The 26,956-nt window shown below is 33.4% G+C and overlaps 1 protein-coding gene and 1 long non-coding RNA gene across 2 annotated transcripts; one reads left to right on the plus strand and one right to left on the minus strand.

Moving 5' to 3' along the window:
* Positions 1-2,846: 2,846 nt before the first annotated feature.
* LOC111381460 (probable serine/threonine-protein kinase PBL8) lies at positions 2,847-11,858 on the minus strand. The gene is made up of 6 exons (XM_023005244.1): positions 11,627-11,858; positions 10,955-11,295; positions 10,654-10,789; positions 8,586-8,722; positions 8,214-8,337; positions 2,847-3,562 (listed from the first exon to the last, which is right to left on the minus strand). The coding sequence occupies exons 1-6, from the start codon at positions 11,682-11,684 to the stop codon at positions 3,057-3,059; spliced, it is 1,302 nt and encodes a 433-aa protein (XP_022861012.1). The 5' UTR covers positions 11,685-11,858; the 3' UTR covers positions 2,847-3,056.
* Positions 11,859-13,118: 1,260 nt separating this feature from the next.
* On the plus strand, positions 13,119-14,311 carry LOC111381477. The gene is made up of 2 exons (XR_002700347.1): positions 13,119-13,246; positions 13,781-14,311. It is a non-coding gene; the product is annotated as an uncharacterized LOC111381477 (long non-coding RNA).
* The last annotated feature ends 12,645 nt before the right edge of the window (positions 14,312-26,956 follow it).

Consider the following 26,956-nt stretch of genomic DNA (forward strand, 5'->3'; position numbering starts at 1 on the left):
TAATTTATATACAGATGATATGATGACATATGATTGGATAAGATTTCTTCAACTAAATAAATAAAATAAAAATAAATTTCCTCGTCTCCAAAAGTATATATTTTGTTCCCGCAATTTATGCATACCTCTTTCCTTGTGATTGGTTCTTAATATAAAATTTTCTGCATTTGTACTTTTCTTTAAAAAAAAAAAAGGTTGAACCCCAACCTTAAGGGTCCCCTACCGCCCCTGCCCTGGAATATCGTGAGGGAGGTAAATCGCAGGTTATGCCTCCAAGGGTAGAGGGTGGAATGCTGCTTGTACACTTGCACTTACCCAAGAGCCAAATCCATATTTCAGGATTCGAACCCTTGACGCGGCAGCCTCAAGCAAAACTGGATTTCTCCACTCTCCCCTTTTACCACTTGGAGATGTGCCCTGGGGGCACATTTGTACTTTTCTTTAGTTGACCTGGAGGAGGTGAAAGAACAAAAACAAGTTAAAAACATGGCAGCGTATTAAGTATTTATATTTCATTTGACACCATAAAAACTTGTTGTCGATTTTATATCTCACAAGTGTACGGATCATAACAAGTAATAAAATGAATCTAAGAGTCTAAGTATCATTCCCATGAGGATTACTATTTAATAATTGATTCAATTATTCCTAATTTGAACTTGATTGAAAACAAATAAAATAGTTTCGTGGTTCGTGTCTAAATTATTTTACATGCACAACTTATCGAATTTGGGTTATAAAAGTATAAATATGAATGCTAGGACTTACAATTTTACCTATGGATCCCCTCTAATTTGCCAATCAAGATTCATTACAATTGTAATGTTCGATTGAATTCTTTTAAAGTACTCAATTTACCCTTCTCGAATTCTCAATGAACTTTTTTAACTAATTTAATCACATATCTCTATGCGAATCATCTTTAGTTAAACGAAATTTTAGTTCTAAGAATTCATCTAAGACCTTAGTAATCAGTATAAGTATTTCTACACATTATACTAATTTACGAATATTAATATATGGTATAAATCCTAGACTCACCTCTCAATTCGTAAAAGATTCAAAAAATCATCAAATTAGTGATCAAGTAATTTAATGCATTAAACTCATAGCAAAATCAATACATGTAAAATTAAAAAATAATAATAATAATAATCTTGAATAAAAGAAATAAAGGGTCACACATATATTACATTGTTCACTCTAGCTATGAATTTAGCTACTCAAAAAGTATAAAATTCATTATTGGGTTTTGAAATCTTGATCATGAAAAGAAATCTTCTTCAACCTCAAAAATCTTCAAACCCAAGCTTTTGCTCTTTGATCTTGATGATTATGTGATTTTCTTTCTCCCAAATTGTGTTCATTAGAGCTGTATTTATGTCTTCTTTTAACTAGGAAAGAGTTTTAGTTGAACTGGACTTTTAAAAAGATGAATTTAACTTGAAAATCCAAATTGTATGCTACGCGACGCCCAGGCATTGCAACTGGGCCCCTAGGTGCAGATTTTTGAAAAAAGATCAATAATGTGGCGCCTAGGCGCCACCGCCAACTTCGATTGCACATGCATAGTTTTCAGTATTTTCATCATAATTTATTCTCCTGATATCTGATTGAGATGATTCAAAATGCTTTGGTAAGCTAACTCAAAGAACTACAACTTTGCTTGATTTGTGAAAATATTTTGGCCATAGTTCACTCTTTTGACTTCTAATTGCATCCAATTGACCCCTAGAACTCTAAAATTTTCATCGTGAGGTCCAACACAACTTTTGAGTATTTACACTTTAGTTTGCCAACCTTGGATCTTAATTTTTTTGCCAATTTTTGCTTCTTTCTTTCAATTTCATTTTCATTTATCAAGTTTCACCTAATAAATAAAATATACAATAAATTAGACTATAATTGTTCAACAGAATTATTAAATGTCTATATTTTTAAGTCCAAATAAGTGTACAAAATGCACTTATCAACATCTTATGCAAATTTAAACTGTTTAGACATACCTTCATCTTAATCACTCAACTCCTTAGTGACACACAAATATAATAGTTTCGAGTGAACTGATCAATAACATAGAACTTGGGGTGAACTCAATCAAGGATTACTACGAAAGCTATAACAAGCCAAGGTACAAAAATATCCGTGCTTAAAAGCAGAATAGTCTTGTTCACTCTTTTATGTACCACTGATATTTGGACTCAAGAACCTCAAATTTTCTTCTTTTTCGTCATTCTCAATTCTGTTTGTATAGCCAAGTATAGTGGAGGGAGGTCACCCTCAAATATCTTGATTTCGCTGAGTTGAATGTTTAGCCAGAAAGTTACATCAACCAACATGAATTTTTGATATGTATAGCTTCAACTCCCCCTTTCTGAATAAGTTCTGTAGATAGGATCCGTCTTCATCATTCTCAAGTGTGTTTGAGATAGGTCATCGATATCTTGAATAATTGAGGTGCTTGCAATTCATAATCAGGAATTCGTACCAAGAATATGGAAATAGTATATAGTATCAGGCTAGTGGTAATAGTAGTTGAGAAGTTAATATATAACAGTAGAGTAAGACGCAACTAGAGCTAGACAAAGCAAGTGTTACAATTTCAAGTCGCGCAAACTCCAGAAAGTTCGTTAAAATATGGAATAATTCTTCTCATGTGGCCCTGTTTCAATAGCACGGCTGTAAAATATGACACAGACAGACTGCCAGCTCACCGGGGAAACTCCCAAACTCAAAACAAGGAGATATACACCTGCTGTCACTGTGAGGGAGAATGAAGGTAGATGAAATAAACATGACGTGTCTTCATATGCAAGGGTTTAGTAATCAAACGATGGAAGGAAAGGTTCCACAAGTGCAAATGAAGAAATCTTGTAAAAGAAGCTCATACAACTGTCTGTAACAGCTCTCTGAAATGGTACTCGTAATTACAATGATCACCAAGGAAAAGTATTATTGGCACATCAATGATGAACAAGCTCACTCGCAATCACCATTACAATATACATTGAGTAGAAATAAGAAGTAAATCAATGTACTAACCAAAGCTTCTTCTCTCATCTAACCCGGCATGCGGCAGAGCCACCAGGGGAACAATTTTGGTTGGAAGTACGGCAACCAACAGCACTGCCAACAGTCCCACCAAATCTGTGATGCATCCTGTAATCTGGAATCCTTCCAGACACAAAAGGACTCCCACCACAGATAAGAGTCGGTGTTAATGATGATGACGACGATGAGACTTCATACACTCCACTACTGCCCTGTAAAGGCTCCAAAGTCTCAACTACGTCGCTCATTAAAGGTCTAGCTTTTGGGTTTTGGTTCAGACAATAATATGCCAAGCTGCAAGCTTTCTGTGCTGCCCTTACTGAGTACTGATTCTCTAATCTGGGGTCTATTATTTGAAGCATTTTTCTCTTGTCATTTAACTTCGGCCTGGCCCAATCTACTAAACTTTGCTCCTTGCTTGGCCTTGTTTTGTCCACGGATTTCCTTCCTGTCAACAGCTCCAAAAGTACAACCCCAAAACTGTAAACATCACTTCTGGCAGTAAGGTGCCCTGCCCATGTCAAGCCAACATAATTCAAATAAGCGAGAGAACAGAGGGACAACAATCAATGATTCTCAGGATCCACAATATTTGGAATAGGACATACCAGAAATGAAATCAACGTGAAAATATAACATCCAAAAAGACAATTTGAATTAATGATAAAATTAAATAGCGATCCATAATTAACCTCAGGAGAATATTGGTTATTGGGCAGTGAAATTGTTCTGTAATAGGTTTGCCTGCCAACAACTCTGATTGCTTAATTAGTTAATTGACATGTATTATATATGTATGAGTGTGCCATAATGCATAAATAGTTATCTTGCAAACAGGAAATAAACTTTAAAACCAACATATGCATCAATTCTCTGCGCTCACATCATAGTACCATATTTTCAAAAGAAATAGCATATTTTTGAGTCCGGAATACAATTGACCCTTAACTGTAAATAGTTAAGTCAAACAGCAATTGTTGAGAGTCGTGAAATGATTATGGGAATACCAAGTTAACAAGACATTGGGTAGAACCTGCAATTAATAAAGATGAAATCCCGCTGTACACTTTAAGAACTATACTTTTCATTTTATGGCATAGAAGACCGTTAATAGACTGAGAGCTAGCCAGGCTTCCAAAGTGAAGTATGATTGAAATATTGAAGAACTTGTTATAGAAATTGACACTTAACAAATGGCTTTGGAATTTAATTCCTAATAAGCACAAATCTGACTCTCTGACCATATTTATAATAAAACTTCAAAAGCTCTCAACTGCAAACTCCTCACATGTTCCATTATATTAGTGTACTTAAATATCATGTATTAACCTCCTTAGTGACCATAAACATGGATATGGGTAAAAGATTCAACCCAACTAATTTTAAAGAGAGGTATAATAGGTAATGAAATTGATGATTCAACGCCTAATCACATAGCATAGAATCTGGGACTGAATTCTAATTACTTTTCATGCATAGCTTTGTAATACCTTATAAATTAAGGCAATACACACAAGAACACTATCAAACAAAAACTTGACATGGTATCAGAGCCCAAAAATTACGTACTCATGCATGTGATTTGCGGAGTTGGCCCTCTGTTCATTGTAATCGAAGGTCGGCGCCTCAGGTGGTCATCTGGCAGGCTGCAATTGCCTCTCTGTTCATAGTAATTGATGGTCAGAGCTCGCATCTCAAGTATCATCTGCGTTCATTCTCTGCTCAATTCAAGACGCATCTCGTACATGAAGGAGGTTTCTACGTGTCATTTTTAGGGGTTGAGTTTTCTGGGCTTCATAGTTTACTCCAGCGCCAGTGAGTTCTTCCATTTTCTGGCTAGTCTAGATTCAGGTCTTGGTCGAAGCAGTATCTTCCTTCCCCATCGTCGACATTTTTAGCTCAATATGAATTGGCTTCTATTGGGCTGATCGGAGTTGAATCTATAATGGAGTTTTTTTTTTTTTTTTTTTTTTTTTTTTTTCTTTTTTAATTGTGTTGGGCTATTAGCATTGTTGGGCTTGGATATTTGTTATGCTGATTGGACAAAATTATCTCTCCTTTTTTTTTTTTTTTTTTTTTCTTTTTTAATTGTGTTGGGCTATTAGCATTGTTGGGCTTGGATATTTGTTATGCTGATTGGACAAAATTATCTCTCCTTTTTTTTTTTTTTTTTTTTTTTGCCGAGCTGTTCACGATTTCATCATGTTAACCGAGCAGGAGTCTATTTGCATTCACTTTACTAGGAAGAACTACTCTTCATAGGCTTTTCACTTTTAGTTATTGGTTGAAGGTAAAGACGATCTGTGGGGATATATTGATGGAAGTCTCCCACCTTCTAATCAAGAGAATGACTGGGAAAAGTACCTTGCCTGAAAAACCAAGGATTTTAGGATTATGACTTAAATCATCGGATTAGTTATTGCTTAAATTGTCTTTAATTTCAGGCCTTACAAGTCAGCTCGTGCCATGTGGGACTACTTGAATAAAATTTATACTCAAGCAACAATGCTCGACAATATCAATTGGAGTTTGAATTGGCAAATTTCTCTCAGGACTCTCGCTCATTGAAAAATATTATTCTAGTTTTTCTAACCTTTAAACTGAGCACACAAATATTATCCATGCTTCAGTATCACCTGACAGTTTGGAAGCTGTCCAAGAAGTGCATGAAATCACCGAGAGGGATCAATTTCTCATGAAATTGCAAGCTGAATTTGAACACATTAGGTCCAATCTTATGAATCGAGAATCTATTCCAACATTGGATGACTGTTTGGGTGAATTACTGAGGGAGGAGTAGCGTCTTACCACCTATACCTCTTTGTGCAGCAGAATCAAGTAGCACTTGTTTTTGTTGCCTATGTGGCTAAAGGAACATTCAAACCTCGAGATATGTCCAATGTGCAGTCTTACAACTGTAAGGGGTTTTGTCACATGACTCTTTAGTGTCCTAGAAAAGTTTGCAATTATTGCAAGAAGGTTGAACGTGTCATCAAGGAGTGTCCTACTTGCCCTCTACGCAAGATTGGAACAAGTTATGTTGCTGCTGCCACTTTCGCCTCCAATTGTGCACCGCCATCTGATCCTGCTCAACTTCCAGACTCTCCCAGTCCTGTCCAAAACTCCACCACTCTTGAGATGATCCAACAAATGGTCATTTCTGCTTTATCGGCCTTAGGTGCCTCAGGTATTCCATCAACTGCATCTTTTTCTTGGTTATTAGACTCGGATGCTTCTAATCATATGACTCATAATCCTTTATTGCTGAGTAACCTTAGACCATGGCACTGGATCAAAATATACACACTATCGATAGTAACACTCTTCCTATCTCAATCGTAGGTGATATATCACCAAATCTACCTAATATTTTGGTCTCTCCTAGTTCATCAACTAATCTTGTTTCCGCTGGTTAACTTGTTGATAACAATTGCACATGCCTTTTCTTTTGGTTGTCATGTGTAGGATCAAGTGCTCGAGAGGACAATTGTGAAGGGTCCTAAGGAAGGACGTCTCTTTCCTATTTTACTAAAGCCTATTTCATCTTTTCCTACTGTTTGTAATTCAGCTACTTTTGACATTTTACATTGGCATAAGAAATTGGATCATCCCAATTCTAATATGTTACAACACTTATTAAACTATGGTTTGCTTGGCAATAAGAATTCTGCTTCGATTTCGTCTATTTCTCTTAATTATGCTTCACGTAAGCTTGCTATAAGTAAGATTTTACCCTTCCCATCTTATGGTCATCATGCTTTGCATATTTTCGATATTGTTCATAGTGATATATGGGATCCTGCACCTATCATATCTTATCCTCATTATAAATACTTTGTTATATTTGTTTTTGGTAAGTAATACTTTGTTATATTTATCGATCATTAAAGGAGCTTCACATGGGTTTATTTTCTCCATGGAAAGAGCGAGGTTTTCTCTATCTTTCAAGCTTTTCTTGCTCTCATTGAAAATCAATTTTCCTCAATCAAGATCTTAAGATCTGACTTGGGAAGTGAATATATATCCAATGCATTTCAATCTTTCTTACTGACCAATGGTATTATTTCTCAGAGATCTTTTCCTTCTACCCCTTAACAAAATAGGGTGGCAGTTAGAACTTTTCTACTTGAGTCTTCTATTCCTTCCCATTTCTGGTGTGAAGCCTTGTCTACATCGCTTTGTATCTTATAAATCAATTGCCTTCTCCCACTCTTAATCATGTTTCTCCGTTTTATGAACTCTTTGATCATCATTCCACATAATCTCATCTCTGACCCATTGGATGTGTCCTTTGTTTACTTATAACCACATGAAAGGACAAAACTCGCACCGCAATCTATTAAGTGTGCCTTTCTAGGATATGGTGGGACTCAAAAAAGGTATGTCTGTTATGATCCCAAGACACGACGAATTAAGATACTCTTAATGTTGTTTTCTTTGAAAAAAACTCTTTCTTCACTTCAAAAATTGTTATTTATCCTCCGTTCTCTATCTTGCATGATTTTCCTATAGAATCCTCTCGGTACAAGTCGTATCTTATTTATACTCGCAGACATGCTGCTCCGATCACTGCTCTCGAGCTTCCTTCTTAGACGACGATCCCTACAAGCTTTCCTGATCCTCCACCTACAACATCAGATTCTTCACCGAATAATCTTCCGTCTCCTATCACTCTTCGTTGCACTTCTCGTGTTCCTTGACCACCAGATAGGTATGGTTTTCCCTCCTATAGCTCTATATGCCTGCTACTCTGAACTCGATTTTCGTTCCTTCCTCATATAGAGAGGCTATGGAACAAGTGTGTTGGCAACGGACGATGGATGCAAAACCTGTGGCCCTTAATCCCAACCAAGAGTACTACTACTATCAAACAATCCAATATTAGATTCTAGTCAATCCTTTTGTTATGCGTGCTCCTTTTGATGGTAAGATCAAAGTCAATTATTTTTAATAAGCAGAGAAGGGAAAGGAGTGGGATTGTACTACCCCATAAAGTTTATGCCTCAATATAAGTTAATAATTCAAGTTCTCTAACTCTCAGCATTGAGATAAGCAGGCATTTCTAACATGAAATATATCTCGATTCTTTCTCAATCAATTGTGAGATAAAAGAACATAGATTTTGGACCAATATAATATATATAAAGAATTAAAAGTCATACCAGTCATGACATATTCAGGAGCTGCATAACCATAAGTACCCATAACTCGAGTTGATACATGAGTCTCATCACCTTGGGGCCCTGCTTTAGCGAGTCCAAAGTCAGAAAGTTTGGCCGTATAATCCTGCAACACATGAACAATTTTGGAAACCCAAAAATCAAAAGGTTTGGTAGTACAACCCTACAAACAATAGAGAAAATGGAATGAATCAAAGCCACGGTATGATTGTTTCAAACACTAACTTGATTTTAGCTAATTCACTTGCTTCTTTATATTCATGCACACGAGTCAATGCAAAAATCATGGGGCAATTTAGTGTGTGGATGTGTAGAGAGAAAGAGATTATGAAAAGTCCAAATAAAACCACTTACCGAGTCTAATAGAATATTTGAGGTCTTGAAATCCCTATAGATAACAGGTCTCTCAGCATTATGAAGGAAAGCAAGCCCTTTAGCCGCCCCAAGAGCAATCATCATCCTTGTTGACCAAGATAGTGGAACAGTTGCCTCTGGATGCCTCAGGAATTTCCAGATTAATTTTAGTTAACTAAGCACTAACTATGAAATAAATATGGCTTTCTGAAATTGTTGCATAAGCAGCTTAGATATTTAGATTCTCCCCAAGTATACTATTCATCAGTAAGCGGCAAAAAATATATGCAAATGCCAATTATCATTAATGACTGCAAAAGGAGAGTTCTAAATGATCATAGTAGCGAAGAGAAAATGTTGTGATCTCTAAAAGGAGCAAACTCACTAGCAGTCTCAACCACATAATTCTTCCATTTACATGTAATTTACAAGTCCGACATATCAAGCATAAGGATTTTTCTCCATAATTTTATAAACAATCTGATAGGCCCACAGTCCAAATCACCCACCAAAGGCGCAACAAAAGGGCAGGGGCAGGAAGGAAATACAGGAAAAAAGAAGACCACATGCAAGTTACGTAGTCTGTTGAGGGAATGACCTCGAAGCAGAGCAACCTATAGATAAAGGGAGTTAGTTCCAATTGAGGAGGCATAATTTTGGTAGTCTTGGGAGAGAAGTGGACCTCTCGAACGTCCCTATCCTTGTTATTTCTTTTTTCTGTTACTTAGCTTTTCCAATCTGTTAGCAGATTTCTTTCCTTGTAATCAAAAGTTCATCAATGAAATATTAAAGTTTTGTTTAAGTCCATCAATAATTATAGATAATATTCGGTGAAGTGAGAATTGTCCCAAGTTCCTATCACAATCATACTATTTGTATATGAGGTTAGCCTCAACACTCTTTTTAACCCCTCTCTGATTGTAAGTTACAAATTGCAATATTGATGGTCATATCGTCCAATAATAAGTTCCACATTCAGGAAGCCAGCTTGGATTAAGCCAAGTATCATTGGTTATGATGCACTGACATGGACACGTGTGTCCGACACAATACGTGTCGGATACGTCGACTCATGATTTTTCAAAAAAAGTACCGACACGACACATCACCGACACATTCATTAAATTCTTTAAAATTCTTCATTTATGTAGTTTAAATTTAGCTTTATATTTATTATTGATTTTTCTTGTTGAAATCTTTTAAATATGAGTACTTATTTGTTATTTACTAATAACTTTGAGCTAAAAATATATAATAGCTATAGTAAGAAAGAAAAATGATTATTGTAGAGTGTATGAAGTGTCAGTGTCGGCACGTGTCAGACACGGACACGCTATCGTAGTTAGAGTATCTGTCCTACAGAGATCATTAGTTTAATAAAGTCAATGGCGGACCTTTGTACCTTTCCCTACACCCCCAACACTAAGGGGAGTAAATTAACTCTCATCTTTGGGGACTTCCCCCATAATTTCTTTTGAACCCAAGTTATTTTCACTCAAATGTACATGTTCAAGCACCCAAGTTTTAATATTTTTTTTCTTGTAATAAATGCATTGACCATTTACAAAACTTGTTTGATTAAATATTTAATAATTATTACCCATTACACTGCACCAAATATCAATTCATTGCTTCGCAATAATTTTTTATGTTTCATTTAAATCAAAGTCGCTAATATAATTGAAGGATGATGACTTCATTTGTAATTTGCTTACATGGGACCATCCAATAATATTCAACGAAGAGGCCATAAGGCGTGTCAACTGTGCATTATGCTAAAAATGCTGAGAGAGGTCTTAAAGAAAGACAAATCTAGTACGCATATCTACATATGAGAAGGGAAACTAATAAATGAACAAAACAACTCCATTTAAAGGTTTGTTGAGCATTAGATTCTAAACCAACATATATTTCATTGCTATTGCTGAGTAACAAATCACAATGACTATCGCTTCAACATCAATGATATATAGTATTTAGATGAAAATAATTATAGGTGGAAAAACTAGCGGAAGCACAAGCATCAAACTAGCAGGTCAAGAAAAATGTGAAGGAAGATGGAACATACTTCGGAAGAGGTGATTTTCAAGGCTTCCCCGGAACATGAATTCATAAACAAGTAACCGGTGGTCGTCCTCACAACAATATCCAATCAATTTCACCAGATTAGAATGCCTGAGCTGCCCAAGGAAGTTGACCTCCGTCTGGGACAATAAAATAATATATTGACCAGCAAGTATCTTAAAAGTAATTTCAAGAGGAAAACCAAAAACTAAAAGAAATCCCATTAACCACATCAAATACAAACGCAGTATGTTGCAAGAACAAGAGGCTTGAAAAGACATGAAAGTTGGAAGGAAAGAACTCACGAGCCATTCACGGTGTCCTTGAAGGCCTTCCTTGTTAAGGACCTTAACAGCAACAGGGAGAGATTTGAGGCCAACCCTAACATTCTCATCTATGTAACCTTTGTAGACGGTTCCAAAGCCACCCTCACCAAGAATGTAGTCAGAACGGAAGCTCTTGGTTATGGTCTCGAGCTCAAACAAGGTGAAGGCAATAACATGGGTATAGAGCAGGGCATTCTCGCGGAAGTCCTCAAAGTTGCGGGGAGTTGAAAGATCGCTCAGATCTGATTCGGAGCGATTGTGCTTCTTTTCGGCACCCGGATTCCTACTGGATACCGACAAGACTTGGAGCTGCTGCTGAACTGCTCATTGTTTTTTCGAATCTAGAATTAGTATGTACGCGTGTACTGTGCATTATTGGGTAATGTAAGTAAAAGAATCTATTAACACCGCAGTAAACACGAATCATTGTGAAAAAAATAATAATAATAATAATAATAATACTAACTACAATCTCCTTCCCATGTAAAATAAGATTTTGTGAAATAAATTGCAAAAGCCTAATTTGAGAAACTCTAGAGTAGGAATAATAATTAATTAGAAACATAAAATTGGCATGGGAAGAAATAAGCAAAACCCTAGATCTGGTGATTGAAGAAAATGGGAAAATAGAAAAGGGGAAGAACAGAACACCTTGATGGTGAGCAGTGGAAATAACAGCAGATTCCTCCCTAGTGCCACAATTGCCCATCTTCTTCAATATCTCCTCTGCCTCTAGATTTTGGTCTCATTCTCCGGCAGACGCCAGCCTTACTTTTGTTTCTCTCCGACAATGATTTTTGTTTATGCAAATTGCAATTATTCACGGTGAACTCTCGCTCCTCACGTTCCAACCTTTTCCTTTATCAATAAAATTTACGTTCACACGACTTTATTTAAGAACAAATTGCAATAGAGGTCCCAAATATTTTTTAAAAGTGTCATGAGGTTTTAAACTTTACATTTTTGCACCCGAAGTTCAGATCTTTATTTAAGGTAATAGACACGCACTTCTAGATCTCATAAATGATTTTGTCTGAAGAATTGACAATTGACCCACGGTCACTCGCAATTTACGTGAGGATAAAAATACCTTTTAATATTATCTTGTTTAAAATGAAAAACCTTATTTGTCCCCTTTTTAATTTTTTTTAAATTTACTTTTCAACCATATATTTTATTAGAGTTGGGCAAAACTCTGTTACAGAATTAAATCGAATGGAACGATTCTTCTTAAATTAAATATCGGAATGGATATCTGAATCAAGAATCAACGGGTTTGATTCGATTCTCAGTTCTAGATCAAGAACCGAATAAGAATCGAATCTCCTTGATTTTTTTAATTTATTTATTTTAAATAAACCAAATTATTTTTGTCTAAATAAATTTGATAACTAGTTAATTTAGCTCAAACCCAAAAATATGATTTTTCAATTTCTAATCTTCAGTCCAAACCTAATTTAATCAAATTGAGCTAAATTTTATCCAAATCTGTTATTCTATTGTAGTGTCATTTATACCATTTTGGAAAATTCGAATTGAAGCTCGATGGTGTCTCTCTTAATTATTGTGAACTCATTATCTTCCTCTTCCAATGATTTTAACAATCAAATCTATAAAAAAAACTCAGTAAAGAGAAACACTAAAGACACATAAAATTGGATTACTTTTTTTGTAAGAATTAAAATTAAATATATCATTCGTTGAATTAATGTAGATTTATAAATATTAAAAAATTAAATATAATACAAAACTTGGGAATCGAACAGAACCCAACCGAACCGAATGGTAGTGTGGGCATTTTGATTGGAATTGAATCTCACAAACAGAAACCGAATTGAAATCGGAGGTTCCAGTTTGGTTCTCAAAAAAAAAAAAATAAGAATCAAAATCGAAAACCGAGAACCGAGAACCGAGTAGGTTTGGGTAGGTTTTTGGTTCTTGAATTGGAATCATGGATAACCAGATGGAATTGACTTCTACGTCATTTTTTTTTAATAATTAATAGATTGCATAAAAAAAATTACAAAATTTAATATTTATAACTTAAAAACTAAATGGACTGCATAATTCAACTTAAAGAAAATATTAAATCCAAATCTTTTGGCCCATTTTAGTTACTAAGTCCAAATATATAAATCTTGTCCAAAAACAATTTGCCCATTCCTAACCTGTAAAGAATTAGAATCCCATGGCGGCTGCCTCCTTTCCCAATTCCATTTTTGCATTTTCTTCCGTCAAACAATGAATTCGTCTCTTACACCAACATCACGGGTAATTTTTGTAACTCCTGCAATACATACTTACTCTTCCTTATCATGTTACCTTCGAATCTTTATTTGAGGATAGAGCCTTATGGCAAGATGATGAATTTCAAAGTTAATTGAAATAAATATGTGAATTGGTATGGGATTCACTGCATTGATGCTGCAAATTAGTGTGTTGCATCAAAGATTCTCACTGAAAAAATACTCTAATTTATTGTTTTCAGATAAGATGCCTTTCCTTTTAAAACTTAAATTCTAAATTGTTTTATAGCTATGTGTTTTTATATTTGATCTATAATATATAACAAAAATATATTAATGAATTAAGTTATTCATTCAATGTTCTCTGAATAAGTTCACGGTGGGAATGTAGAGATAAATAATTGACTTTGGGTTCTGGTGCAACAAGTACTATTACTTGTGGTGTGCCTTTATTATTGTTTTCTATTCAATAGCAAAATTTGTGGTGTGCCTTTATTATTTTTTTCCTTTTCAAATTACATTTGGTAAAGGTTATAACAAAATAATTTATTTTTTGTAGATGTATGATGAGACACCTAGAACTAAAAAGAAAACGAAGACAAGGTCAGCAATTTGGTTGAGATTTACTAAGGTAAGTAATGGAAAACATCAAAATACAATTACTGTGGGGAAGTCCTTCAAAGTAATTCAAAAGGTGAAACTTCCAGTATGTGGAAGCATTTGGATAGTTGTCATGCATATAAGGCTACTCAGTTTGGCGACCAACAAAAGATCTTAACACCACAGAGAAATGATGGTAGTAATGGTAATGGTAGCATGTTTAATCTTATAGCATCATTTATAATAAAGAAGAATGTAGAAGATATCTAGTTAAAATGATTATAATTGATGAATTGTTTTTTTTCCTTTGTGGAGGGTATGGATTTTTAAAGAGTTTGTGCAAAACTCAATCCTAAGTTTGATATTCCTTTTCGAAGAACAATTGCTAAGGATGTGCTCTATCTTTACAATGAAACAAATGAATCATTGAAGAATAAACTTATTCAGAATAGGCAAAGGGTTGCTCTTGCCACTGATTGTTGTACATCAATTCAAAATATCAATTAAATAGTAATCATGACACACTTTATTGATAGAACTTGGAAATTATATAAGAGGATTTTGAGTTTTTCCGTTGTTCCAAATCATAAGGGGGGGAGACATAGGAAAACTTGTTGAAAATAGTGTGCTTGATTGGGGGATAGAGCACGTGTTGACTATTACTATTGACAATGCAAATCAAAATGATACGACAATCATTTATGTGAAAAACTAGTTGAAGAATTGGAGAGCCGATTGCATAATTTTGGGTGATGCTTATTTGCATGTTAGGTGTTCGGCGCATATCATTAATTTGATTGTTAATAATGGGTTGAAGGAGTTTAATCACTCCATAGCAAGTATTCGAAATACTATAAAATATTTTCGATCATCTCCTTCTAGGCATATAAAGTTTAAAGCTTGTGTTAAGAATGGGAAGATTGGTTGCAAAAAGCTTGCTGTTCTAGATGTACATACTAGATGAAATTCAAAATTTTTAATGTTGGATAGTGCATTGAATTTTCAGAAAGCATTTGAACATATGGAGGAAAAGGATGGATTTTATTATGAATATTTTAACAAGCGTGAAAATGGACATGAAAGAGAAGGACCACCTACTAATGATGATTGGGATAAGGCAAGAAAATTTGCCAAATTTTTAAGAATTTTTCATGAAGTCACTTTGAAGTTTAGTTCATTACTACATGTTACTTTAGTCTTTACTTCAAAGAAGTTTGCAACACTGAGTAATAAAAATGATCATTTACTAAGAAGTATAGCTTGCCATATGAAGGTCAAGTTTGATAAGTATTGGGGTACAGTTGAGAAAATAAACAAGCTTTTACTTTTAGCAATTATACTTGATCCTAGGTACAAATTTGAATATGTTGCATATTGTACAAGTATCTTGTATGATGACAAGAAGGTGGAAGAGTGAAGTAATGAAAATGTTGTCTGCTTTATACAATGAATACAATGGACAACACGGTATTGATAGTGGAATTGGTGGTAATAATTCTAATAACTGAGTAACTTCAGTTGATGGTTCAAATGATGATGAAGATGGAGATGATATGAGTCCATTTAATTAAGTTGACATAGGGTACCAAAAAAATTGAAAATTAGCAATGTGGATTTAGCTGAAAAAGATTAGATTCAAAAATGGTTGGGAGAGAATACTTAAGACCCCACAAATGCAAAATTTGATATTTTGTATTAGTACTTTATCTGAGATAGCGAGGGATGTGCTTGCCATTTCCCTCTCTACGATTGCTTCTGAGTCAACATTTAGCACGAGCGAACTGGTTCTTGATTCATTTAGGAGTTCTTAAACTCCTAAAACAATTGAGGCGTTAATTTGCACACAAAATTGGTTACGTGAAGAATCTGGACTTTTGAGACTACCCCAAGATGGAATTTGTATTGAAGAGAAGGAGTTTTATGAGAAAATTGAGACGAGTGAGTAAACATTGTTTTTCTATATTCTTATGTTGCATTTGTTAATCTAATAAGTTCTAATTTTGTTAAACTTGTAATGGTTAATATCTTTTAGTTATGTCTTGTAGATTTTGTTAATGCTACAACTCATGCAATAGATATATAAATGGTTGGTGCGATGCAACTCACATAGATTAATGTAGGCGACTCAAAATCTATTGAGAATATTCATCATCTCGAGTTTGTGGTTAACCATTTTATGGCTCTTTTGATGACATTTTTCAGTTGTTTAACTTCTAATGTTGGTTTTAAAAATTTTTGAACTTCTGATTATTATTATTATAATAATATGGTCTTATTAATGCTCTTTTAAGTTTTAAGGCTATGTTTAATGTTGATCATATACTCTTACTAAAGTTCTTTTAAATTCTAACTAGTTTTTAATGCTCTTTTAAGGTTAATCTTATTAATCTTTTGTGCAATATTTAATATGTTTAGGCTCTATTTACGTCTTGGACAATTAGTTCATTAATGTCAATTATTAAATCTATGACATGATGGCTAGTTTGCGGTAATTCATCTAATTACATGGTTGGATTTACTAAATATGTATTCAAAAAAATGTTATGGGTAAACCCGAACCCAAAGCGAAACCAATGGTTCGGGTTTCGGTTTGGATCCAATAATTACGTGGAACTGAATGGATCTATTTACAAAATACCCAAAATATAATGGGTGGTTCTAGGTATTGAAATACCTTAACCGACCCACCCAACGCCCACCTCCTACTGAATGGAATCGAATCTGAATGATTCCATAATTAAATTTGGACACAACTGTTCCACTTACTAAATACGCAAAAATTTTGAGTCCAATTTGATTATCGTTAGAACCAAACTTGACCATGCCCAACCTTACATTTTATGAAATTCAAAATTTTTTATAAAATTTTCAACCACATATTTCACCAAACTTTTATCAAAATTTACTAAAAAAATAATGTTTATCCAAATTAAACATGAGCTAAAAAAGAGAACGGAAAATTAAGAAAATAATATAAAAATGATAAATAAAAATGGAATTTTTGCATAGATATCCCTATATTATCAATTGCAACAAAATTTGTCACTTTTTTAAAAAAGTCCAAAAAAATGTCGTGTTGGGTGTAAATTGTCAAATTTACCCTCGTAGATAAATTTTTCGGTGCATTTATCGCTCATTAATGGATGTACTTAAGTGCTAATTAATGTCATGATTTTATGTTTGACTTGTGGGCTTAATGTTTTTATCTTATAACTTATTAGTTTTAAATTCTCAAATACAACATGTTCATATTCATAAACAAATTATTATTCATTCATTTATTTGGATTGGTTTTGTAAACTTTTTTTAAATAAAGATAGCAATATCCTTCATTAAATTTTGTGGAGGATTTCCTAATTAATAAAGCATTGTATAAATTCTTTGAAAAGAGTTTATCATTTGGTAGTTGAGCATTAATGATCACACTTAATGCTATGAAGAATGTATTACAATCACACCCATTAAATGGTACTTGCCAAGTGCTAAGCGTAAATACTAACAGTTCAACTATTGAACTAGACTATAAAGTAAAGATCAACAATTAAAATCTCGAATTCAACAATTGGTAAATGTCGAGAAAGACATTTGAACTGTTAGTCTCATCGATTTGATACTATTTGGTATATATTCGTATGATATATTAATTGTACCGAATGCTTATCATTGCAATATGAAACTTCATATATGAGTGATAATATGAAATTCATCATGTTAAATGGAGGATAATTGTGCATGTAAATGGCGAATGAAAGTGACGAGAGAACTAAACAACGTCAATCGTAGTTCCAAGTAATATCACCTTAGCAGCACTTATCTTACGATTGATGGAAAAACTTCATATTCAAAATCCATCATTGGAAGTTTTGTAGCTATTGGTTATTTATAGTTGTAATCAATTAATATGTATGAATATAACCTTATTCAATTTAATTCTTTGGATTTCCATATCATGCAATCTTTCATCATTTTAAGTCAGGGATGATCATTGTATCACGTAGGACGATCAATTACATTTAAAAAAGTTAACCTCGTGTAATTTTTTGCATTTAGCTAAATATAGCTAAACTAGATCATGATTATGAGCCCATTTGGGAGTGATTTTGAGAATTGATTTTTTGACCGTTAGGAGAAAAGTGGGGTCCACCTGTGAGAGAAGAAATTAAATTTGACGGCTGGAAAAGTGAAATAACGGTCAAAAAATCAATTTTTTGGGTGAAAAATCGGGCCCAAACAGGCCCTATAATACACAATTAGTAATAGTTACACAATCAAGCTGTACAACCAGTTAAGCAACTATAGTTTCACAAACTATAAACTAAACTACACATATACGAAAATAAGTTGCACAATATTTTTCATCATCAAAGTACTAAGATTAGATACTTGTGTTTCATAACCTGCAAAGTTTCACTAATTTCAACTATTCAAAAAGGGACAACAATATTTTCCATTCATCAAATTCCAATTACTTCATATTTTTCCTCTTTTCCTACCATTTCTAGTATACAGAGTTCGGTTCAAAGCAGACAATATTTGGATTCGAGTCGAGTGTCACTTCATCATCGCTACTTCTTCATTTTCTATTGTATCTACCAGTAGCATCTAAGGGCACCTCCGAATCAGCTCCTTCACTAGAAGACAGTGTTGATGTGACCTTCAGGCACTCATCCAATAGCATCATAATTTGTCATTCTATGTAAAAATGGGATGTTTATCGGACAAAATTGTCAAAAATCGATACAAGAATTTTAGAAGATCATTCTGACCCAAATAGAATTTTTAAAGAACCGTCTTGACGAACTTCATATTATTGAGCATCTATGTGCACAAGTAGACATTCTTCTTCTGTCAGAACAAATTTGAAATCTATCTGCAAAAACCAGTAACGCAAAAAATACCAAAATTCAAATGATATGTAATACATTTACCTCGTAACACACATAGAAGAGCAATAGAAACAAATTTGACATTGTATCATAACTGTCGAGAATTTCAAAACAAAACTACCAAGAATGATAGTTATCTCGACATATAGATTCCATAAGAACTAAATATAATCTCTTCATATGCTAACATGAATCATATGGTTGAATCTTCAAATTGAACTACATTGCATCAAATTTAAGAAATATCAATCACGATTTCTGCCTACATTTAGATTAAACTCAAAAATTTCATTTGACTGACACATGAACCAACCATAAATTGATTCAATGAATCACAATCAATAAAAAATTAAAAAGATTCCAACATATGCATTTCAATTATTGTACTTACAAATCAAATAATCAAGTCTTCAAGAAAACATAATCATAAAACAAGCATAACTCCTTATTCATTCAAAATTGAATCAATGACCCGATAAAAAATATCAAAATGTATAAATAAATAAACAAGCTTACAAAAAAATGTAACTAAGCTGATCTAGAAATCAAAAAGTGAGAGTTAACTTGATACAAATCATATTTAAAACACAATACAAGAAGAATTTAGCTTAACAATAAGCTCCAAATTAAAAAGGAAAATATAAATGAACAAATACAGGTTTTCCATCAACCAAATAATCAAATAAACTAAAAAATTCTAACATTACATAAGAGAATATTTGAAAAGCTCAAAAAAAATTTAGGAACATGAATATAGTCACTCATTAAATCGAAACTCTATATATGAATTTTTTTCCCTCAACTTCATATCACGACCAACCATAATATAAATAAAGCACAATTTATTCAAATTATTTAAATCAAAAGGAAAATGAAAATGATATCTACCCTGATTTGAAGTTGGGACCGAGTACGGACCATCAGAAATTGAATTTGAAATGTACTCTGACTGGGTGTGGGTTATCGGTCATGAGATGGAAAAGTGGTTGCTATGGGATGGGAAGCCTTCAAATTCGAATGGATGTGTGCGTCTTCTTCTCCATTTCGTGTAAAATAGGTTTAGACTGTGAATTTGTAGTGTGAAATAAGTTTAGAAAGTGAGTTTACAAAACAATGCAGATGTACAAAATTGGGAAACATGTTTAGAAAGTGGGGATGGGGTGGATTTGATGTGATAGTTTTTCACTTTTTGTACTATTTTTCAATCCAATCAAATCAACTTTAATTAATGACATTCAAGGTATTTAAACTTTTTTAGAGGTTCAAAAAAGTCCTAAGGTAATAATTTTTGTCAAAATTATTAACAGGTTACATTTTTATAAATGTCAACTTCAAAAGTGACACAAGGTGCAATTCCCTTAATAAAAATATAAGAGAAAATGCACCACCTTCTTCACATATCCTATCCTTACCCAATTCCATCCACAAAGTCTGCAACTATCATGACCTTCACCATAGTGGTTTTATCAAAAAGGATTCTCCTCCAAGCAGTGGTTGTTGCGAGGAGGTGTGAGTAAGGTGGTTAAAGAGGCGACGGGATAACCGTAATAGTAGCCAAAGATTTGATCGAGGTGAGAAGATGTAATTATTTTTTTTTATATTTTTTTGATTAATCAACTTTCTATTCTTCTCTTAAGTTTTTCAACTTTTTAAATCATATTAGATAAGATAATATTAACAGACATTTTATGCTTTGAATTAGTCAAAAATAATTTATCAGGTGACATATGTGTCTACTAATAATTTTGTTTGATGAAAACAATACATGGGGACCTAGAATTGCATATTAACTTAAAAGTTTAGGACATTGAGCATAAAAATGAAAGGTTTAAGACTACGAGGTCAAAATGAAAGATTTGGAACTCCACATCACTATTATGAAAGTTCCAAGACCTCCGTTTTCAATTTATAATGTCCAGTTAAGTGTAAGGACAAATGCAACTTATTTTACATAAAGGCAAAATATCATAATAGCACAACAATTAGCAAGTCACTTTTCATTATAGGGGTGTATTGACCATCTGACACTCAATCCTATTTGGCCCAATTACAATGTCGAGCACTTTTTTCAAGAAAATAAGGATGGCAATAGATGGTCTTCTCTGTTCTCAATCTCATCGCAAATTTTAAGAGGCAAAATGAGCATTACAATATCCTAATTTACTACCTCATTTTCTCATTTGTTTATTTTAGAAAAATAAAATAAAAAATAACATAACATAACATAAAAACTCTTGAAGCAAGTTTAGCTAGAATCAAAACAAAGTATTTTGTAGTCCTTGTGATATAAAGTCCTATCTTTTTTAAGAAAATTAGAATCTTCAAAAATAAACAAAAGAAAACAATAACAAAGTAAACAATGCGAGTTCTTTTTTCAAGCCTAGGACTAACTATAATTTAACATGGAAATTTTAATAAATAATTCTGCTCATCTTTCATGCTTTCTTTTTCTAACTGCTATTAGGCACAACAAACAAATGGCCTTGCTCTACTAGTAGCCCCTTGTCCAAATTTGTTCAACGGTTTAGAAAAAGGATGGTAAATAAGTCTCCTTCCACGTTCCTATAAACTATTATTTTAGGTGTCTTGCCACCCTCATAATATCATCTAGTCTTTAAACTCTAGTGCAACTACTAGTAGCCCAAGTTGAAAGGTTGAAGTGAGGTGGTTACAGGGGTGACGGGATGACCGTAACAATGGGCGAAGATTTGATCGAGGTAAAAGTGAAGAGATGTAATTTTTATATATTTTTTTGATTAATCAAGCTTCTATTCCTTTTTTAATTTTTTTTCTCATTTTTATTCACATTAGATAAGATAATATAAAAGATATTTTATCCTTTAAATTAGTGAAAAATAGGTTATCAAGTGATTGATTGTGTCAACTAACAATTTTTTTTGGTATGAAAGCCATACATGGGACCTAAAATGCATATTAATTTAAAAGTATAGGATTTCGAGCATAAAAATGAAATTTTAAAACCTTGAGGTAAAAATGAAAGATTTGGAACTCCATGACACTATTTTGAAAGGTTTAGGACCTCAATTTCAATTTATTGCGGCTAGTTAAGTGTGAGGACATATGCAACTTATAATACATAAAGGCAAAATAGCATTGAATAGCACAACAATTAGCAAGTCTCACTTTTCACCTTCTTATAGGGGTGGATTGACCCTCTGATACTTAGTCCAATTTTCCCCAATTATGATGTCGAGCACTTTTTCCAAGGGCATAAGGATGGTAATAGGTGGTCTTCTATATTTTCAATCTCGTCAAAAATTTTAAGAGGCAGGATGAGCATTACAATATCCTAATTTACTGTCTCATTTTCTTATTGTTTATTTTTAGAAAAATAGAATAAAAAATAACATAACATAAAAAGAGTTGGAGCAAGTTTCAATGAAACCGAAACAAAGTATTTTGTAGTCCTCATGATATAACGTCTATTTTTTTTAATAAAATTAGAATCATTAATTTTTCACACAAATAATCCCCATTCACATCTGTTACTCTTAAGGCAATTTACTCATAATTTTTTTCACAGAAGAAGTCTCCATTCACATCCATATCTTCCTATAATGACAAAATCACCCCAAACTATACTAAATTCGATCTAAGGATTATTAATTTAGGATAGTTTTGAATATAGCATCTATGTTCAATCTATTAACCTATCCAGCATATAAATCAACTTATGTATCATGATGTAAAACTTAATTCTAGTGCTCATATAATATCAAATTCTTAAAAGCTAAGCATTAATCAATTTAAGCATGTAATATATCTGCAGTTCATAAAGCAATACTAAATCTCAAATTAAATTATCATTGCCGCTAAGCTATCTAACCCACACAAGCACACAACGCAACAAAAGAAAATATTTTTGAAATTCTTCAAATTTTTCAATATTTGTGTAATTTTCTCATGTATGTTAAAGCACTACTAAAAAAATGCACTAAAATACACAAGCATACAAAAAATAAAAATTCAAAGTTTTTCTTACCCTCAAACTTAAAAAAATCGACATTATCCTTAATGTCATAAAGTAAAAGTAAGAATATAAGAAGATGGGTAAGAAAAGGAAGAAAGTACTCCCCAATTTTTTATATTAAATGTGTAAAGGGCTATTTGTCAATGTATCCCAACTTGCACTATGCTAAGCTCATTCTGATGGCAATATCTGTAGTACCTATCAAGAGAGGAAGAAAACAATCGAAAGAATAAAAAATAGTAAAAAACGTAACATTTAAAAAAAAATCAGCACCGATTTGACTATGCGGTGACATAGAATAAATCGGTGCGACAGTATAGGAGAAATGAATTTCGGGTTTTAGATCCTTGGATGTACTCATGTGACTACATATGGTGTTGAACCATGCGGTCACGTAGATTACTTTCAAACTTTATTTTTTCTTTTTATGTTTAAACTCCAATTTCATGTTACATGCAAATTTTAACTCATGTTAACTCAACGAATGCTTTTCCTTATTTAGGCTAAGAGTCAATGATGAAGATGATCCCGAAACTCAATTGAAACAAGTCTAAATCTAATGCAAAATAATAATAATAATAAAATCCAATAAATAAAAGGAAGAGGTTGGTTGCCTCCCAATAAGCGCTTAGTTTATAATCTTTAGCTAGACTGTATGGAAGAATTGATCATGATGGTTACAACAAGTGTGTTGAACCCTTGCACTCCTTACAATTTTCAACCTTGCATCATCTTTTTGCCATTCAGACTTTGAACTTTCCATTCTCCTCTTGACCAATGCTTTCTAGATTTGAACCTTGTTGCACATTTTCAGTAATATATTTGCACTCTTCCTTATTCTTTTTGGTAGTCTCTTTATGTAATGGCTTCTCGATAGTAGTGTAGCTCTTGAACTTCTCTTGCTTATCATCCATTTTTGACGTTAGTTTGCTACTTTCAAAGTCCATAATAGCTCAGCTTGATGATTGGAAGGATCTGTCCAAATAAGTAATATTGTATCCCATGGCTCCTCTCTATCTAAGACAATGAAATCAACAGGCAATATCATGATAACATGTTCTCAACCACTCCTCACGGGTATTTGATCAATTTCTCTGCCAATTGAAAGAAAATGGATGTGTCCTTCAGCTATTCCAAGCCTTAAGTTCCTATAGACAGAAAAGGGCATTAAGTTTATACTCGTTCATAAGTCACATAAACAATTAAAATTCAAATCATATCCTATTGAGTAAGGTATTTTGAGACTTCCTAGATCTTTTTGTTTACGAGATAATTTGTTCTGCAATATGGCACTGCACTTCTCATTTAACTTATTGGTCTTAAAATCTATGAGTTTCTTTTTTTGATAGGAGCTTCTTAAATTTTTTTGCATAGTTTGGTATTTGAGATTTAGCTTTAATCAGTGGAATGTTGACATGAGCTTCCTAAATATGTCCAAGAATTTTGCAAACTATTCATCCAGCTTTCTCTTTTGCAATATTTGTGGGAAGGGTTTTTGTGGAGCATATTCTCTGGTAGGAGCGATTACCTTAACCTTTAGATCCTGTAATACTTTTCCTTTCTCTAATTCTTTATTCTGCTTGATTTCTCCGAGTGTTCTTCGACCGTGGAAGGTACATTTTTATTCAATACTACCTATCTCTCAACTGTGATTTTTGAAAGTTGAGTCCCGCTGCTTGTAGTGACTGTCTCAATCTGTTTCTTCTCCACAACTCTCATTGCCATTACTTGTTGTTTAGCATTTGTCTCAGTGTTGCTCGCCAATGCTCTTGGCTATCTTTTTTAGAGTGTTTAGCTGTTTGCCTTATCTGATTTTCTAAATTCTTAATGGCAACTTCCCAATCTTGCAAAACCTTATCTTTTCTTTATATGTGTTGTGTAGAGATCTCCCCCAATTTAGTAATAAGATCTCATAATAAAGACTTATTTTTGGTCTACTAAAATCCTAGCGATACAGTCTGCTGTGGTGCCAATTGGGCCTGCTAAATGTTGCTCCACTGAAAATTTGGATGATTTTTTCAGCCTAGATAATACTTTTAGGACTCTGATTGTGTTGTTATCTTTGAAAAATTTGAGAATAATTTACATCCATTACTAACTGAGCAAAAGGACTGCCCAAATGCAGTTGACAATCTCATGATTCCCTCCATAATACTTGTATTTTGGTCTAACTATACGAGTTGCACTCATCTGTTCCACCTTTTGTGCCAATGATACCAATTGAGCTGATATTGCTATCAAATAACCAACTTCGTACTCTAGTAACCTCTTTCGACTCATTTTTTTAGTAGGCCAAAGTGTACTAATGAATGCCAAGTCTTCCATCGTACGCAATGTCTACGTCAGCCCTACTAATTGGATGCGGACCAATGTAAATGTATTGTACCTGGAACCACTTCTGTAATCCATGTTGTAGGCACTGAACGAGTAGACTTTTGTAATATTCCCAATCCTTTAAATAACATTCGGAGTCCAACTGTTGGAATGTGATAATCTCATTTCTCAGCTTTGCAATCCTTTTTTATGGAAAATATATGTTAAGGAACTTCTTACTCAATTGGTTTTCCATGTAGGTGATGCTCTGATGTGAACAAGTGTCTAACCACTCACTGGCTGAGTCTCTCAATATGTATAGAAAAATCTCAGTCTGATTGCCTCGCTTGAAACTTTTGGATACTCGATTGTTGCACATATGTCCAAGAATCTTATTAAGTGAAAGTTTGGGTTCTCAATAGCTCTCCCAAAGAATTACAAAACATTCCAGAATATGTTTATGACATATGTCCTCAAGTGAAAGTTCGTCTGACTAAAGGTTGGATAAACAATACTTGACTGGTTTTCCACAACATGTGGAATCATATATTTACCGTATGAGCCTTGCGTTCTCATCCTCTGTGGCTATTTTTAGAGTTACTACCCCAAAATTGCCCAGATGGCAATAGGATTCAAGTTACTCTCTACCCCGTGTTCCTCTTCTATTTATGTTGTGCTACCAGTTGTTTTCTTCTTCGAAACTTGAATGTGCGTTCTATCTCTAGATCAAATTGAGTAAGATTACGAGGTCTCGAATTTTGCAAACAAAGTCCTGAAAAAGTAAGCAAAAAGTACTATAAAATTTTTCGAATGAAATAAACTAACAATTAAAGCAATAAAATTCAATTAGAGCTAAAATTAACTAAAACTTATCCAAAACAATTGTATCCGGCAATGATGTAAAAAACTTGATTGTTTGATTTTCCACAAGTAAATGGGGTCATGAACAAGTAATAAAGTAGTGAATAGAGTCTGTCCGACTTAGAAAGGCCTGAGCCAAAAGCTCGGGTCGAGCCTAATTTTTTTGCCGAGCTTTTGCTACACCCAGCTCGAGCCCAAAAAAAGCTCGATCATTTTACTTGAGTCGAGCTCGATCCTCGAATTTCAGTTCGCGAGCCAGCTCAACTCGACTTGTTGACATCCCTAAGTGGTGGTGATGAGGTCGTGGCATTGCTGGCTGTGATGGTAGGTTGGTGTTGGTGTGGTGGTAATGGTGGCGACTGTGACAATGGCAACGGCTGTGGTGATGACAACGACGATATAGTGGATAGGAAGTGTGTGATCATTATTTGGGTGTTGTGATCATTGGTTAATTTGTGACATATTAATCTTTTGATTTGTGACTGATGAACAAATTGTAACATATGAAATTTTTTATTTGTGACTATAAAATAATTTGTGCCCTATAAAATTTTTAATTTGTGATCAATTAATTTGATAATATGTGATCAATAAATATGTTGTGATTCATAAATACGTATTTGTGATCTTAATATATTTAATTAACAAAATATTTTCAATTATTTTTTTATCACCTTTTTAATTTTAAAGCTTTAAACTTGAAATCTGAATTGACCATAGTTAATACGGAGTTGTGAGTTTTTCCCTCTAATAAATTCGGCCAATGAAATCGTAACCTGTGAATGGATGGAGAACATTTTTAAAGTTCAATTACCTTGGAAATTTTGAAGTCCTCTTATAAGCTAGAAATGCAATCTAAAATCCGGTTAATAATGAAATAAGGGGTATTTGCAAAAATGTTCAATTTTACATGTGTCAATTAAAAAAATGTCAACTTTTAATAATCTTTGCAAAAATGGCCAAATTTGATACCAAATTCTCTATTTTAGCCTTAATGAAAAAATAAATAATTTCATATTGTACATGTCAAATCACAATTAATGCTAGACACAGAAATGTCGAGAATTTATTGAAAGTATAGAAA

Source organism: Olea europaea, unplaced genomic scaffold (assembly GCF_002742605.1).
Source record: "Olea europaea var. sylvestris unplaced genomic scaffold, O_europaea_v1 scaffold231, whole genome shotgun sequence".
In the NCBI taxonomy this organism is placed as follows: Eukaryota; Viridiplantae; Streptophyta; class Magnoliopsida; order Lamiales; family Oleaceae; genus Olea; species Olea europaea.

Coding starts and splice junctions, on each gene's coding strand:
- LOC111381460 (XM_023005244.1), bottom strand. CDS start 11,684: ATGGGCAATTGTGGCACTAGGGAGGAATCTGCTGTTATTTCCACTGCT. Junction 11,296..11,626: donor TTCCACTGCTCACCATCAAG/GTGTTCTGTTCT, acceptor AACAATGAGCAG/TTCAGCAGCAGCTCCAAGTC. Junction 10,790..10,954: donor AAGGACACCGTGAATGGCTC/GTGAGTTCTTTC, acceptor TTATTGTCCCAG/ACGGAGGTCAACTTCCTTGG.